This window comes from Plectropomus leopardus, chromosome 2 (genome assembly GCF_026936395.1).
Source record: "Plectropomus leopardus strain MGB_pleo_1.0 chromosome 2, ASM2693639v1, whole genome shotgun sequence".
NCBI classification, from domain to species: domain Eukaryota; kingdom Metazoa; phylum Chordata; class Actinopteri; order Perciformes; family Serranidae; genus Plectropomus; species Plectropomus leopardus.
In genome coordinates, this window is record NC_142177.1 from 32308400 (window position 1) to 32322530 (window position 14131).

Sequence of the window (14131 nt, forward strand, 5' to 3'; positions counted from 1 at the left end):
TATGACACATTGTATTTTGATATTTTTTGCATGTTTATGACGCACTATATACTCTGGCTCCATCCATCCATTTTATACCGCTTATCTGGGGTCGGGTTGCGGGGGCAGCAGCCTAAGCAGGGAAGCCCAGACTTCCCTCTCCCCGGCCACTTTGTCCAGCTCTTCCTGGGGGATCCTGAGGCGTTCCCAGGCCAGCTGTGAGACGTAGTCTCTCCAGCGTGTCCTGGGTCTTCCCCAGGGTCTCCTACCGGTGAGACCTGCCCTGAACGCCTCACCAGGGAGGCGTTCAGGAGGCATCCTAATTAGATGCCCAAGCCACCTCATCTGGCTCTTCTCAACGCGGAGGAGCAGCGGCTCTACTCCGAGCTCCTCGCGGATGACCGAGCTTCTCACCCTATCTCTACGGGAGAGCCCAGCCAACCTACGGAGGAAGCTCATTTCGGCTGCTTGTACCTGTGATCTTGTTCTTTCGGTCACTACCCAAAGCTCGTGACCATAGGTGAGGGTAGAAACTAAGATCGACCGGTAGATTGAGAGCTTTGCCTTTCGGCTCAGCTCCCTCTTCACCACGTGAGATCGGTGCAGAGTCCGCATTAGTGCAGACGCCGCACCGATCGGCCTGTCAATCTTCCGCTCCATACTTCCCTCACTCGTGAACCGAGGTACTTAAACTCCTCCACTTGGGGCAAGATCTCCTCCCCGATCTGGAGAGGGCACTCCACCCTTTTTCGGATGAGAACCACGGCCTCAAATTTGGAGGTGCTGATTCTCATCCTGGCTGTTTCACACTCGGCTGCGAACCGATCCAGTGAGAGCTGAAGGTCACGGCCTGATGAAGCCAACAGGACCACATCATCTGCAAAACGCAGCGACCCAATCCTGAGGTCACCTCGTCAACGCCCTGGCTGCGCCTAGAAATTCTGTCCATAAAAGTTCTGAACAGAATCAGTGACAAAGTGCCGCCCTGGTAGAGTCCAACCCTCACTGGAAAGGAGTCCAACATACTGCCTTCAATGCAGATCAAGCTCCAGCACCGGTCATACAGGGAATGAACGGCCCGTATCAGGGGGTCCGATACCCCATACTACCGGAGAACCGTCCACAGGACTCCCCGAGGGACACGGTCGAATGCCTTCTCCAAGTCCACAAAGCACATGTGGACTGGTTAGGCAAACTCCCATGCACACTCAAGGATCCTGCCAAGGGTTCAGAGCTGGTCCACAGTTCCACGACCAGGACGAAAACCACATTGCTCTTCCTGGATCGGAGGTTCGACTATCTGGCAGACCCTCCTCTCTATTATCCCTGAATAGAACTTACCAGGGAGGCTGAGGAGTGTGATCCCCCTATAGTTGGATCCCTCCAGTCCCCCTTCTTAAAAAGAGGGACCATCATCCTCACCATCTCTTTTTCATGACATACTTTACTATGACTAAAGCATTTTTTGACATTATATACTATGATCTTTTATTGCATTTTTTATGACATACTACACAATGACTTATTACTATACTATGACCTCATAAACAATTAAAGTACTTCATAATCTCCCCCTTACTTATCACAGAGACTCCCTTCAGACTTACAACCCCATTTTCTGTGCTTAATTCCCACCCTGTCAATCTAAATTATGTTGCACTGATACTGCGGTTCAGGGTTATCACAAATGAGACTGCGGTTGTAAGGGTCAATGCAGGATTTCTAAAGTCTGCTGCAGTGTCACATAAATGCCAATACCCCAAAATCCTCAGCTTTCTGGCTATATTTTTACCCTGTATACATGCCGGTATTACCTACAGCAGATGGGGTTCCAGTGAATCCCGCTACCCTCACCGCACTTCCTTTTCCTTCAATATCATGCCTCAACTTTCCACTTGTCTCTCCAGACCGTGTTAGCTGATTCACTGAGGTGGAGCAGATAAATCCTGACATATTGCCACCAGATCTCGGCAGTTGTGGGAGCTGGCCGAGACAGGAATTTTTCAATTTCATCAAGCCATATATCCACACTGGCAATGACAATGACAAACGGTGCTTATTCAAATAGCCATGCACTGTACAGCCCCTGTAAACGGTAACCCCATCAGGATAAATTGCTGCTGGCTATCAATTCTGTGCATTTGCCTTCTTGCCACTTACTGTAACAAAAGGCCCTATTACTACCCCCCACAGAAATTTAAAGTGCAATAGGAATAATTGTTGCACTGTGTGTTTACATGTAGCTTTTCTGACTGGCCTACCATTGTTACTACAGTGCATTGTCATGATGTTTATATTGATTTCCGTTTCCTGTCTTAACCGTAAATACAATGTCAGCTCTTTTATTCTCTTATGAAGGAAAACATTTTTCATGACTAATGAAAAGTAAAGAGTAAAAAGAGCTTTAAGAACGTGACAATAGGCTTGATTTTTGTTGCTGAAACAGGCCAGACAGAGAGAATGCATCTCTGTTGACAGACGTGACCGATTAAAACCTTTTCCTGCCCGAGGCGAACTGAGGAAGAGCGTTTTGGGCGTCACATGAGTAATTTCTGCTGACTCAATTGCTGAAGTCATTTTTTACTTTACTGGTGTGTCACTGATACAGCAGCACCAAGGACTTCTATTGGTATTGCGATTAGCAGGAGACACATATTAAACCTCCCTTTAATATTAACAATGGCTTGAAACTCTGGTTGCAACTAATGATTTTTGATTTATAGATCAATTGTTATTCCATGAATTAGTTCGTTTAAGCCCTGACTTTTTGTGGTGCTCAGATAATCAAAAGCTAGAATTATTACATTTAAGTATGCCGATTTTGTTGTAAAAGCCTGGAAGAGAAGGCAAGAGAGTTTAATTTGTTTCTATTTTTGATTTCTGTAAATGCCTTTTACAAGTAATCTGTGAACTTTGTTTTACAGGCCCATGCAGGCTGGGCATAACTGCATGACAAATCAATAAAAAGTTCATTCATTCCTACAAAATTAATTGCTATTTCAATTAATTCTTTCATCTATAGCATGTAAAACTGTAGGAAATGCCCATTAATCGTCCAAGACTTGAAGATATACAATTTACATCATTATAAAACAAAAAGATAAATGTTTGGCCTCACAAATGACTTAAAACCATTTTAAGCATTTTATTTAGTGGAAGTCATTTATTAGTAATTTCACTGATACTAACATGAAGTCATTTATGTCTTAAACTACATAAAAATAATTACTCTGACCAGCAAGTTACTCTCTTTTTTTCGTATTTTGATTTTTCTCTAGCTTTTAATTTTGAAATAATCGTTTCATTTCTTAGCATGCTGCAAATGCAGAGCATTATAAAAAATAAATAAAATTGAATAATTGATTCATTTATCTTATCTTGATTTTTCTAGCAAAAATAATAAATGCTGGCTGCTGATTTTAACAGCTAGAATTGTGGATTTGTTACTTAATTTGGCATATGTGATAAAAACTAATTATCTTCTGGGGGTTGACTGTCAAATAAAAACAAGCTACATAAATAGGCTGCTTAAAGTTCTGGGAAATTACATGGTGCAAATTTCACTTCTGACATTTTAGAAATGTTTATAATTAGATTCTGTTAATTAATTAATGAGTCTCTCATCATTAGTTTTATTGACTGCGCAACTTGTCATCATTAACATTTTGATCACTTCAGCACACTTTTCTACCATAGAGTGGCACTTGTCAGCATCAGGAGAAGCTGTATGGGGCTTGGACCGAGTTCAGTGGACTGTGAGAGGATATCCACCAGCGGCCTGTGCCGAACGGCGAGTCAGACCAGAGGGGAGAAACAAAACCGTAAGCACCAGACGAAGAGGGGGAGGAGAGCTGGTGTCAGGGTGAGACTAAACCAACCTGGACCCAGAGCTGTTCCTCTACCAAGCCTTCTTCTGTCTAGTCTCCGCTGACAGGAGAGAAAAGTGGATGAGATGCGACTATGGCTTATTCAGCAACGGTTTTTCAAAACCATGGCCTCTTCTGCTGAAGCACGACTTTTTTATGATTTAACAGCATCAGGAAAAGTCGTCTGGGGCTTGGACTGAATGCAGCAGACCATGAGAGGGTCTCCACTGACGGCCAACAAGCCAGTCGGACCAGAGGGGAGAAATGAAACTGAAAGTGCCGGACGAAAACAGGGAGATGATCACGGTGAGGCCTGACTTGGACCGGGAGCTGTTCCTCTTCCAGGCCTTCTTCTGTCTAATATCTGATGCAGGAGAGTGAAGTGGATGAGATGTGACTTTGGCTCACTCAGCAGCGGGGGATCTGGAACTGCTCTGCATACATCTTCACAGAGTCATGATTAACCCCTAGCATCCTGGATCAAGCTGTCGCACTGGATGGGCAGACATTGGGAGCCATTAGGACTCTGATACAGGTTCAAAAAATGCACTGCAGAAATTACATGATGCCATCAGCAGCAACATCACCAGGAGCTGCTGATTCTAATCAACTCAAAGATGTAGCAGGATCAAGGACCAATGAAATTTCTAAATTCATTCTAATAAATCTACCTTACCTTACCTTACCTTACCTTTCAACAGGCAACAGCGCTCATATTTACTTTTCTGCATATGGCATTAAAATGTCTCTTACAGAAACCACAAAAAATGGGTTTTTTTGTTAATAGTTTTGAGTTTTTTGGGTTTCCTTATTATTTTTCTGCATTGGGTACTTTGGCAACTATTTTAATAAACACTCAAGTCATTCTAATTGTTGTTGTTGTTTTTTTAATAGTTTTTAGGGATTAAATCTGCAGGGTATCCCTTTAAACAAGTATTCCATTACTGACATTGTTAGTTTTATGACTATTCAGTTAATAAACTAATTGTTTCAGAACGAGGGGTGTGATTATAGAGAGCAATATTCAAAAGGGAAGGGTACTTTTAAAGTATGTCATGTCAGATTTAAGACAAGGTTGGAAAGAAAAAAAATCTTTGTTTGAATGTTTAACTGAGGCAGAATTGTAGTTTTGTTGTTAAACTGCAGAAAATGTTCTGTACTGACTATAATCCATTCCTTCATGACTCGCCAACAATATCCTTCCCCCACCAAATAAACAACAGTGGCACATTTACTAGATTCAATGAAGTGTTAAATAACATGCTACACATCTGTTAACAAGTAATTATTTTTCTATCTGCTTCATAACTCTGAATCAATCAATTTGATTTACAGACACTGAAGGACAGAATATATCAGATAAATTTAAAAAAACAAACAAACATGGGGCTCTTAGTCAAAGGCTTCCTCATCAGCATTCATGCACTTACTTTGCGTTTCGAGGCTTTCGCACAGCTCGGTCTTGGCCTCTCCGTTGGGTCTGAGCCCGGCCTTGGGGTTGAACTTGTTGGACATGGTGGCGGCGGTAACCACTGCCTTTAGGCTGCGTGTGCGCTTGGGCACATTCTGCTCGGGGTGGAAGAGAACCACGTAGACCTTCGGCATGTAGAGCAACCCGAGGGACACCGAGGCGCTCAGGCTCACAGAGATGGTCAGCGTGGTCGTTTGGATGTACATCTGCAAGAGGAAAACATACAAAATACAGTTAAGCCTTTTTTCCCTCAGATTTTTCTATATGGGTAGAGACGTGTATAGTAAAAGTGACATCTGCTGTGTTTCATTGTAATTAGAGCATCAAATGACCCGTTGGCCAAGCTGTTGTTGAAGTAGTTTCAACTGTGTCCAATAGAGGCTTCGAAACTATTTACTGCAAGCGATGTTATTAAATCAGCATCTCATCTGCTTTTACAGCTCGTGTGCCGAACCAGCCAAGGCCACCTTGTTTGTTTAATTTTCTGCCATACTAGTTTTAATATGGCCATCACGTCAACCTGAACACAGATTTTGTTAACAGCAGTCGATTGGATCCTATTCTGACTCATATCAAGCAGGCCCATAAAAGACAAACAAGCTCGTGAAATTTTACACATGGTCAGATCCTCTGAATCACGGGGGAGGGCAACGCTCAGTATCATTCTCTCTCATTCCATTTTAATTGTTTGCAAAGCTGCACCAAATTAATGAGTCATCGTCAGGGAAGCATTAAAGATGAAGGAAAGCTTGTGTAATTTCTATACATCATAGTATGTTGTGAGCGCTTGATTGGCCATCTGAGAAAAATTACTTTGCAAGTTGTGTTACGGAAGTTACAACTTAATGATACTGCAGACTTTTAAGCATCCAAACATTATGGCATTCTCTACAGCAGAAACTCAAGTTGTCTCAGGCTAATTATTTTTGTTTTTTACTGTTTGCTGCTTGGTGATTGCAGCTATATGCTCATTCACATCAAATTGCTCAGGCTGTAATAATGAGCATCAGTTGGAAAAACAAAATTTAAGTTGGCCTCTGACCTGTGATTGAAGATATTGTGAATTTCAAAGAGATTCGTCTTCTACCACTTGATAAAAAGGAATAAAGGTGTGCCAACAAACCACTAACAGTTAAATCTAGAAAAATACGAATATGAACACTAATACAGTTAAATCAGCAAGTATTTGTTATGTTGTTACTCTTGTTGAAGAAGTATTTCACTGCTGGAGAAATGCCCTTTTAGTAAAACTAGTATGTGTTTGCAGAAGAATGATGCAAATACTTTTGAAGCTGGTGCTACATGACCAGAGAAAACAGACAAAAATGATGCTTTTGCTCAAGTGGCAGAAAACTACAATTACCAGAATGCACAGCACCACATCAAACCACTGGTGGGTGATGAGCTCCTAAGTGTGACACAATGGCAGCAGGCCGGCAAGAAACAATCTGGTATTACAGTTAAACGGAAAGCTAAAACATGTTTTTTGAAAACATCTGAGGTATGAAATATGCAACTCAGTAACAGAATCTTGGTTTATTTTTGATCAGCGCTGCTTATTTTTACTGTTTGATTTGCGGCCTCTGTTTTCAGAAAGCAGTGTGGTGCCCACTTCCTGTTCACAATCTCTGGCTATTACAGCTAAACAGGGCATTAAAATATGTTTCGAAGAAAACTTTAGGCATTTTTGACAAAGCTGTGGTGTGTTACACAAAGCAGGTTGAGTTTTTCTGCTGGCAGACACGGTATGTGAAATATATATACAATATAATTATGAGCACAAAGGTTTTTTTAATAACTAAAACACGGCCACAAATCTCTGATCCATGTAACTCATAACTGGACTTTTAACAGTATTAACTTTGTCTGCCAGAAACAGCACAACAAAGTTGGAAATAACAGCAATAAACACAACTAAAACAGATAAATGAGCTGATTTGTGGAAAACTTGCACCCCAACCAGCAGGTTGAAAGGAGTGAGGGGTCACCGGTCACTGAAAGTATAAAACAGTCAACAAAACAATTTTTTTCAACAAATTTTAATCACCACAGCCCTCCAGGAGGTAATTAACTGCTAGGGATTTGTAAAAAGAAAAGTAATGATAAAATCTGATATAAGGTTGTTTTTTTTTTTTAAGGTTATTTTTTGGCATCTTAGCCTTTATTAGATAGGACAGATCAGTAGCATAAAAGAGGGAGAGAGAGTGGGGATGACATGCAGCAAAGGGCCTTGAGCAGGAGTTGAACCCAAGGCTGCTGGAGCAAAAACACTGCATTCATGGAGCGCCTGCACTATCCTCTCAGCCACCAGCACCCTGGTTACTGTTGTTTAAACGTAAATGTTGTGTTAGAAGTGGGAATAATGGGAAATACTGCCATTCCTCCAACTTGACGTGCAGATTGAATAAAAATGTATCTAAATCTAAAAATGTACCTAATTATAAATCAGCTTTTATAGCAAAATTATTTATGATAGTAAATGCTCAGTTGTTGGGTATTAAGCCACGGCTTGGAATTCAAGAAATGCTGCTGATTGCTTGCTTTCTAAAAGATCATTTATTAGGGTTTCTGTTGTTCCTTAAAAAGATTAAAAGGCATTGAATTCATAAATCTAAAAAAAAAAGGCCTTAATTGTTATTATGAATTATGAAGTCTTTTAAGTCTTGAAAATGCTCAGACATGGGAAGCAGAATTTATGAATTGTTTTTTTTTCTGTATTTGACTTTGCATTGTGAAATTTCAAAATAATTTGTAACATCTTTGTATATATATATATAAATTTAGCAAATTCCTCCTCTCCACTTTGCCATGATGGAAACGAAGGCAGTGGAATCCAACATGCAGAATGAGACACAAAATAAAAACAAACACACAAAAAAAAACTTGTCAACAAATGCCAGATATTTCCCAGTTCTAACTTTTCCATTGGACCAAAACTGTGATGCTTTAGGTAACAATAAACATTTGGCTAAAATTGTCCCCAATTCTCAGTACAAAAATGTTGGTTCCCATATTTTTCTTCTTTCATTTTGTTTACACAAATTTACTGGTGTTAAATTTCATCCTGAATGGCATTTAAAAATGATTAAATCTCAGTTGCCTTAAGCTGTAGGAACCCTGTTTTACTCGACCTGCACATGACAATAATGTCGGAGGCAGAGGCCTCAACCTCCTGTCATGCTTACTTATTCAGACCACATTTCTGACACAAGGATTTTGAGTTTTGAGATTTTGAGGCTTTAACAGAATATTTATCCTTATCAGGAAAGAAGATGCATCATTATCTAAGGGAAAAAAAAAATATTATATGAAAACATGTTTTCATTGGGCGTCAGCATGCCGATAAAAGCATCGTCTTCCAGTAAATGGCACAAAATTCATCAAAGTAAAGAAACAGATAAAGCTTCAATTGAGTTTTTCCTCTCTTGCTTGTCGACTCCCTTATAATAAGAATTTGAATAGTGTACAACAAAGTCAATCCTGCTCTGAATCCTGACGCTCCAGCATCTGGTCTGCATCTGTTGCTATGGAAACAACATAAACTATCACTACATTTCTTTCACTTTAGGTTCTCACTCTGCCTCAAGCAGAAGTTGTTTTTGTTTGTTTTCTCCTTTGAAAGGCATTTAATAAGACACACTTACATTTTCTGTCTTATTAGGGCAGTTTAGTGAACAGTACAGTAACAGAAATCTGCACATAAAATCTTTCTATAGATTAAAAAGAATTCCATAAGGACCACATGTCTTATTTTCTCTGTAGGACGAGACAAGCAGATTTTTCAATATAAAACAGCTGCAGGGCGGCAATGATCTAAATCTCAGAGGAAATGAGTGGGATTATTATTTAGGGCTGGCCCCTGAAAGTCGATGACTCAAATTATCCCTCTGTGACTCCCTCTCTCTCTCTCTCTGTTTATCAGATCACAAATGAGACAAGCTAAATGAGATAAGCTAGCTAGCTAGCTGGCATACCCTGCAGTTCCTTAACCTCACTCCCCGCCGCTCGGGGACTACTTCGGGAGGACTGAGAGCAGATGGCAGCTCTGGAGACGGAGTGCTGAGGGTCCGGGATTTAAAAAGCTGCTACAAATTCTTGAGCCAGGATGCACTGTCTCTTAAAGAGACACCGTAATGCACACAGTGCACGCAAAAAACGGAACAAATAGTTGAATTTTAATTTGAACGGCCAAATTTGCTTCTAACAAAAAAATCATTATTCTGGTACAGCCCTAGTGGTGTTGTTCGCTACCATGACAACTGATTAACAACTGTAATTAAACCACTGCTGATTGAATATATGATCACGAACACTGCAATCATCTACTGCTGGTTTACTGGAGATTTCCAACAACAGCTGAAAGAAAATCTGGGATGCAGCCTTTGTCAATTACACCCCAACACTCTGAAACACACTACCTACAGATATCAAAGGCAGCAGCTCACCAAATATATTTAAAAGAAAGCTAAAAACGGATCTGTTCACTCGCCTTTAAGTAGCTCTGACTTTATAACACTCTTAAAATTTTGCATCTTAATTGACTTTATGATTCATGGTTTTATCTTATGATTTTAAGCATTTAATGTTTGTTTTGAACTGTTTTTAATGCCCTTTGAAGCTGATGCTTCATTCTGTCTGTTTTCATGTGAAGTATCTGTGCCTATAAAGCCCTTATTGTAAAGTGCTTTGTGCTGCATTTCTTGTATGAAAAGTACTGTATAAATAAAGTTTATTATTATTATTACTATTTCTCAAAGCTATGATATAAGATGCAACAAGAACATGCTCTTGTTCAGCGCTTTGTACCTTAAACTGTAAATATTTTATAGGATTCTGCCTTTAGAGTAATATATCTTTCTTTTGACATGTTGAGGTTTCATCAGCCACTGAGTGACCCGCCCCCACCCCAGTGTCTCCCTGCTGGTTTTTTATCAAAGCAGAGTAACATTTAGCTCCCCAGATGTGACCTCTGCTTGAATATCTAGTTTGTTTTTATTATTCGTGACTCTCCGTGGTGCTCTCCCTTCATACTGGCTGCATCTAATCTCAGCTAGTCCTGGTCCGCTGTGGGACTGCTGGCTGCGGAGAGGAATGGAAGAATGGGGGCTGTATGATGGAGGGACAGCTGCAGTGGTCCCCTCCCAGCTGTAGGGAGTGTTAACCAGTGAACTGCTCTGGGCTCAGTTCATGCTGCCTCAGGGACGGACTGTTGAACCCAAGCTGTTACTCACATAAACAGAAAAAAAAACGTTCTGTAGCCTTTCAACCAAGAGTAAAAGCTATTCTTTGGGTCACTTAGTTCAGACTGTAGTATAGTGAGAGAAGCATAAAAAACATACAGGACCATAATTTAAGATAAGGTTCATAAATAAAGCGGAAATTAGAATCAAGATATTTAAATCAATTATTTCTGCAGACAATTTTGTCATTTCATTGTCTATAAAACAAAAAAAAATATTATTTTGTCAGGCTAACAGTCCAAAATGCAAATATATTCAGCTTACAAAGATCTAAAACACACTTTTAACAAAAAATAAAAATCCCTAATTAATTTCTATTGTTTGACTAAATAATTAGTTAACTACTCATTTCAGCTTTTGGTAAAATTAAATGTTATATTTTTTAGGGTCAGGGGTATACAAACTGACAGAAAGACAGACAAAAGTATCAAGGCAAAGGTATAAAACACCTAATTAAAGACACAGAAGATCATCAAATTAAAATTTGTAATAAACTGTGTTCCACTGTTTATATTTATGATATCAGACTAATCTTTGATCGAGAGACTTTTGTATTTTTTAACCTTGTCCATATTCTTTGCATGTTTTTTGTGTCTAACTGACAAATGAAGACAGCTATTTTTTAAATTGGTCCACTACTGAGTGAGAGCGCTGCAGCCGGCAGCCGTAAAACAGGCTGAAATATAGTCGTTACAGGCAATTATGCATCCACAGTTTACATCCACTAAAAGTGCTAGTTTTTGCCAGCAACAGGCTCAGATTGTTATTACATATAAGTGTCTGAAAAAAATTATGGACCCTACAGAGAAATAAAACATTCTTCTTTACCTTTCACTTTATACAGTCTGTTTGTCATTTATCGGCGTCCTGCAACATTTCACGAGTCTTCAGAACGAGACTTTACTTTGAGCAAAACTTGGTTAGACAATAACAAACAGACCAGATCAGGTGATAGGTAAAGAAAAGGTTTTTAATTCTTTTCCAGGCATTTATACTAACAATCTGAGCCTGTCAGTGACAGAAACGAGCACTTTTAGTGGGCCAAGGTGACGACGCAATATTGCCCCAAGTGATTACACTGTAGCCTGTTTCACTGCTCGCTCAATACTGGACAAATTTCCAAAATTGCTGCTCCCATTTGTCACTCAGACAAAAAAACATGGATCCATGTTGAAAATACTGACACTTCCCTTTAACACGTGTTTAACTGTGATGTGCTTTTGAAGTATTATTTTAAATGACAGTATTATGTTAAAAAATAGCAGAAATAGAGTCTGATTAATGGTGTATTTTTGAGGTCGTTGCCAGAATATTTACTGAATTTCTTACATTTAAAAAAATATATTAATGATTTTCACTAGGATGCTTTAGGAACCCTAAAGACATGGACTGAGCCAGACATTTTACAGTATAAAAAAAAATCTCCAGTGGAAGAAAAAACCCACTAACACCTGCTAACAACTGGCTTTTGTATTTAATGGGAAAGGTTAGACTCCACATTCAGTACCGAAACAAATAAACGCAGTAGTCACGATTATATATCGGCTCCAGCTCGGATCAGCTCTGGACAGCAGTGATGAAAGTACGACACCAGGGTGGACGTGCTAATTATTGCCCCTTTTCCGTTGCATTGGAATGATGCACCAATGTGAAATATTGTCTGTTTTCATCCAAGCAGTGCTAGAACATTGTTCAAAATTTAGCCAGCATCAGATCTGAGTGACTGATTAAGTTACACATATAAAAACAATTTTCACTGGTCTCCATGGTGCTTTCTATTCTTTACGAACCTATTTTCCTGCTGTCTGTGACATCAAACGTGACATACCAGAAAAAGAAAAAAGAAAAAAACGCATACTTGTCTGCTGCAAAGCCTGCTGATCTACTGGTAATGGGAAAGGAGTTTGTTGCCCATTTTTAACTTGTACAAAATATCTGCAATAGGCTAATTTTAGCTGATATGTTGGCCCTGCTAATTTGCTGATCTAGCTTGAAAAAAAAATTGACCACATTGTCACAGTACTGTTTCACCAAGAAGAATGTCTGCCCACTTCTTATTTGAAAATCAGTACTTGTGTTCGATATTTCATCAGACAGCATCAAGGTGCCACCGGATTTCTTACAAAAAAAGGAAAACAACCTCCAACTGTATTTCTTCATGGAGCTACAGAGTGTTTGCTTACAAACACTCTTGTTTTCACTGTCAGACCAACTCCACTGTTCAATCCATTCATTTGTTTCCTCCTGATTGCAGTGCACCTGAGCATGCACAGTGCCAAGCTCATAAAAGCGAGATGCCATGTATCTCACACACCTATCATCACGTAGCTATCAGCAGATCTTGCCTGCGGCAAAACACAACATAAGGGAAGCGATGTATTGCAGCATTAATGACTGAACTCGACGGAGGGAGAAACAAAGATGATCTATTAGTACATGTATGATGAGCAAGTCAAAGAAATCTCACATTGCTGCCCACAGAGAGCATCTGTGATAACCAATAAGATAAATTTGAGGGTAAATAAATGTAAACAGATTCTATTTTCAGCCAAAGACTCTGGAGAGCTTCTATCAAATTCATTTACACAGAATAACTCCTGCTGAGCTACTGTATTATTTCTCTGCATGCTATGGAAATGTTCAGCAGAGACGCTTGCTGCATGAGAATTCAATATAATTGTGCTCTAATTAAGCTCATAAACAAATAGAGGCCTTAGGGGACACAATAATATAGCTCCATGGGAGAATGTCATTTATAAAGATCACAATTCTTTGGCCTTGATTATCTTCACGGCCTGTTCACCCATTATTGGAGCACCCAGAGGTCAACAGCCAGGACCCAGAGGGCTGCTCTGCTGTAGGCCTAATGAACGCAACAACTGCTCTCTGAAGTCCGAGATGTTGCTCAGTTCCCTCGGCTCTGTATCATTAATCCTCATTATGCGTTATTGGGCCTGTGGGACATTACCGTGAATAATGCTGTTTGTCTTTGTGCAGAAAAGAGACAAAGACAGAAATGTAAAGGACCGGGGGGGTGGTAACAGGTAGCACTCCTGCCTGACATCTGGTCTCGTTGAACTCACTGCAACTCCCACTCTGTCTGACTAGTGCACTAACAGCAGTTTTCTGTCCTCGAGTTGACAGGGCCAATAGTGTGATGGAGACTTCATAGAGAAATAAACAACGCTGCCCGATTCATCAGTCCATTCATGCACTGTAATGGCAGGACCTCTTTGTGTGGGCTGATTGAATTTGAACTGAGCCCATTGTGCTCAAGCCTCATTCCCATGCATGCTATTGTCCGACGCCTCTGCTCCTGCCTCCTGTCTTTGAGGCAGCCGCTGATTTAGACTGTTTCTCCAGGTAAGCAGGTGTCGTGTCTATTCCTGCAGCGAGCACAAAGCTCGGTGATCACGCTCCATAGATAGACCAGATGTCCCTGTTTGAATGATAGAGAGAGCCTCCCATGGCATTTGTTACATTTATCCTGGCACCAGATGACAAATAAATGACTGTGCCTGTAATGCTGAGGCAGGGGCCTGCTGTAACGTGGTGATGAGCACATAGGCGGCTGG

General features: G+C 40.2%; 1 protein-coding gene across 1 annotated transcript in view; it reads right to left on the reverse strand.

Moving 5' to 3' along the window:
- Window positions 1–14131, reverse strand: part of LOC121949544 (metabotropic glutamate receptor 4-like) — a 240766-nt gene that overhangs the window by 5378 nt on the left and 221257 nt on the right. Inside the window, exon 10 of the mRNA XM_042495264.2 lies at window positions 5276–5522. Within this exon, the coding sequence (XP_042351198.1) occupies window positions 5276–5522 (247 nt within the window). The remainder of the gene's footprint in view (window positions 1–5275; window positions 5523–14131) is intronic.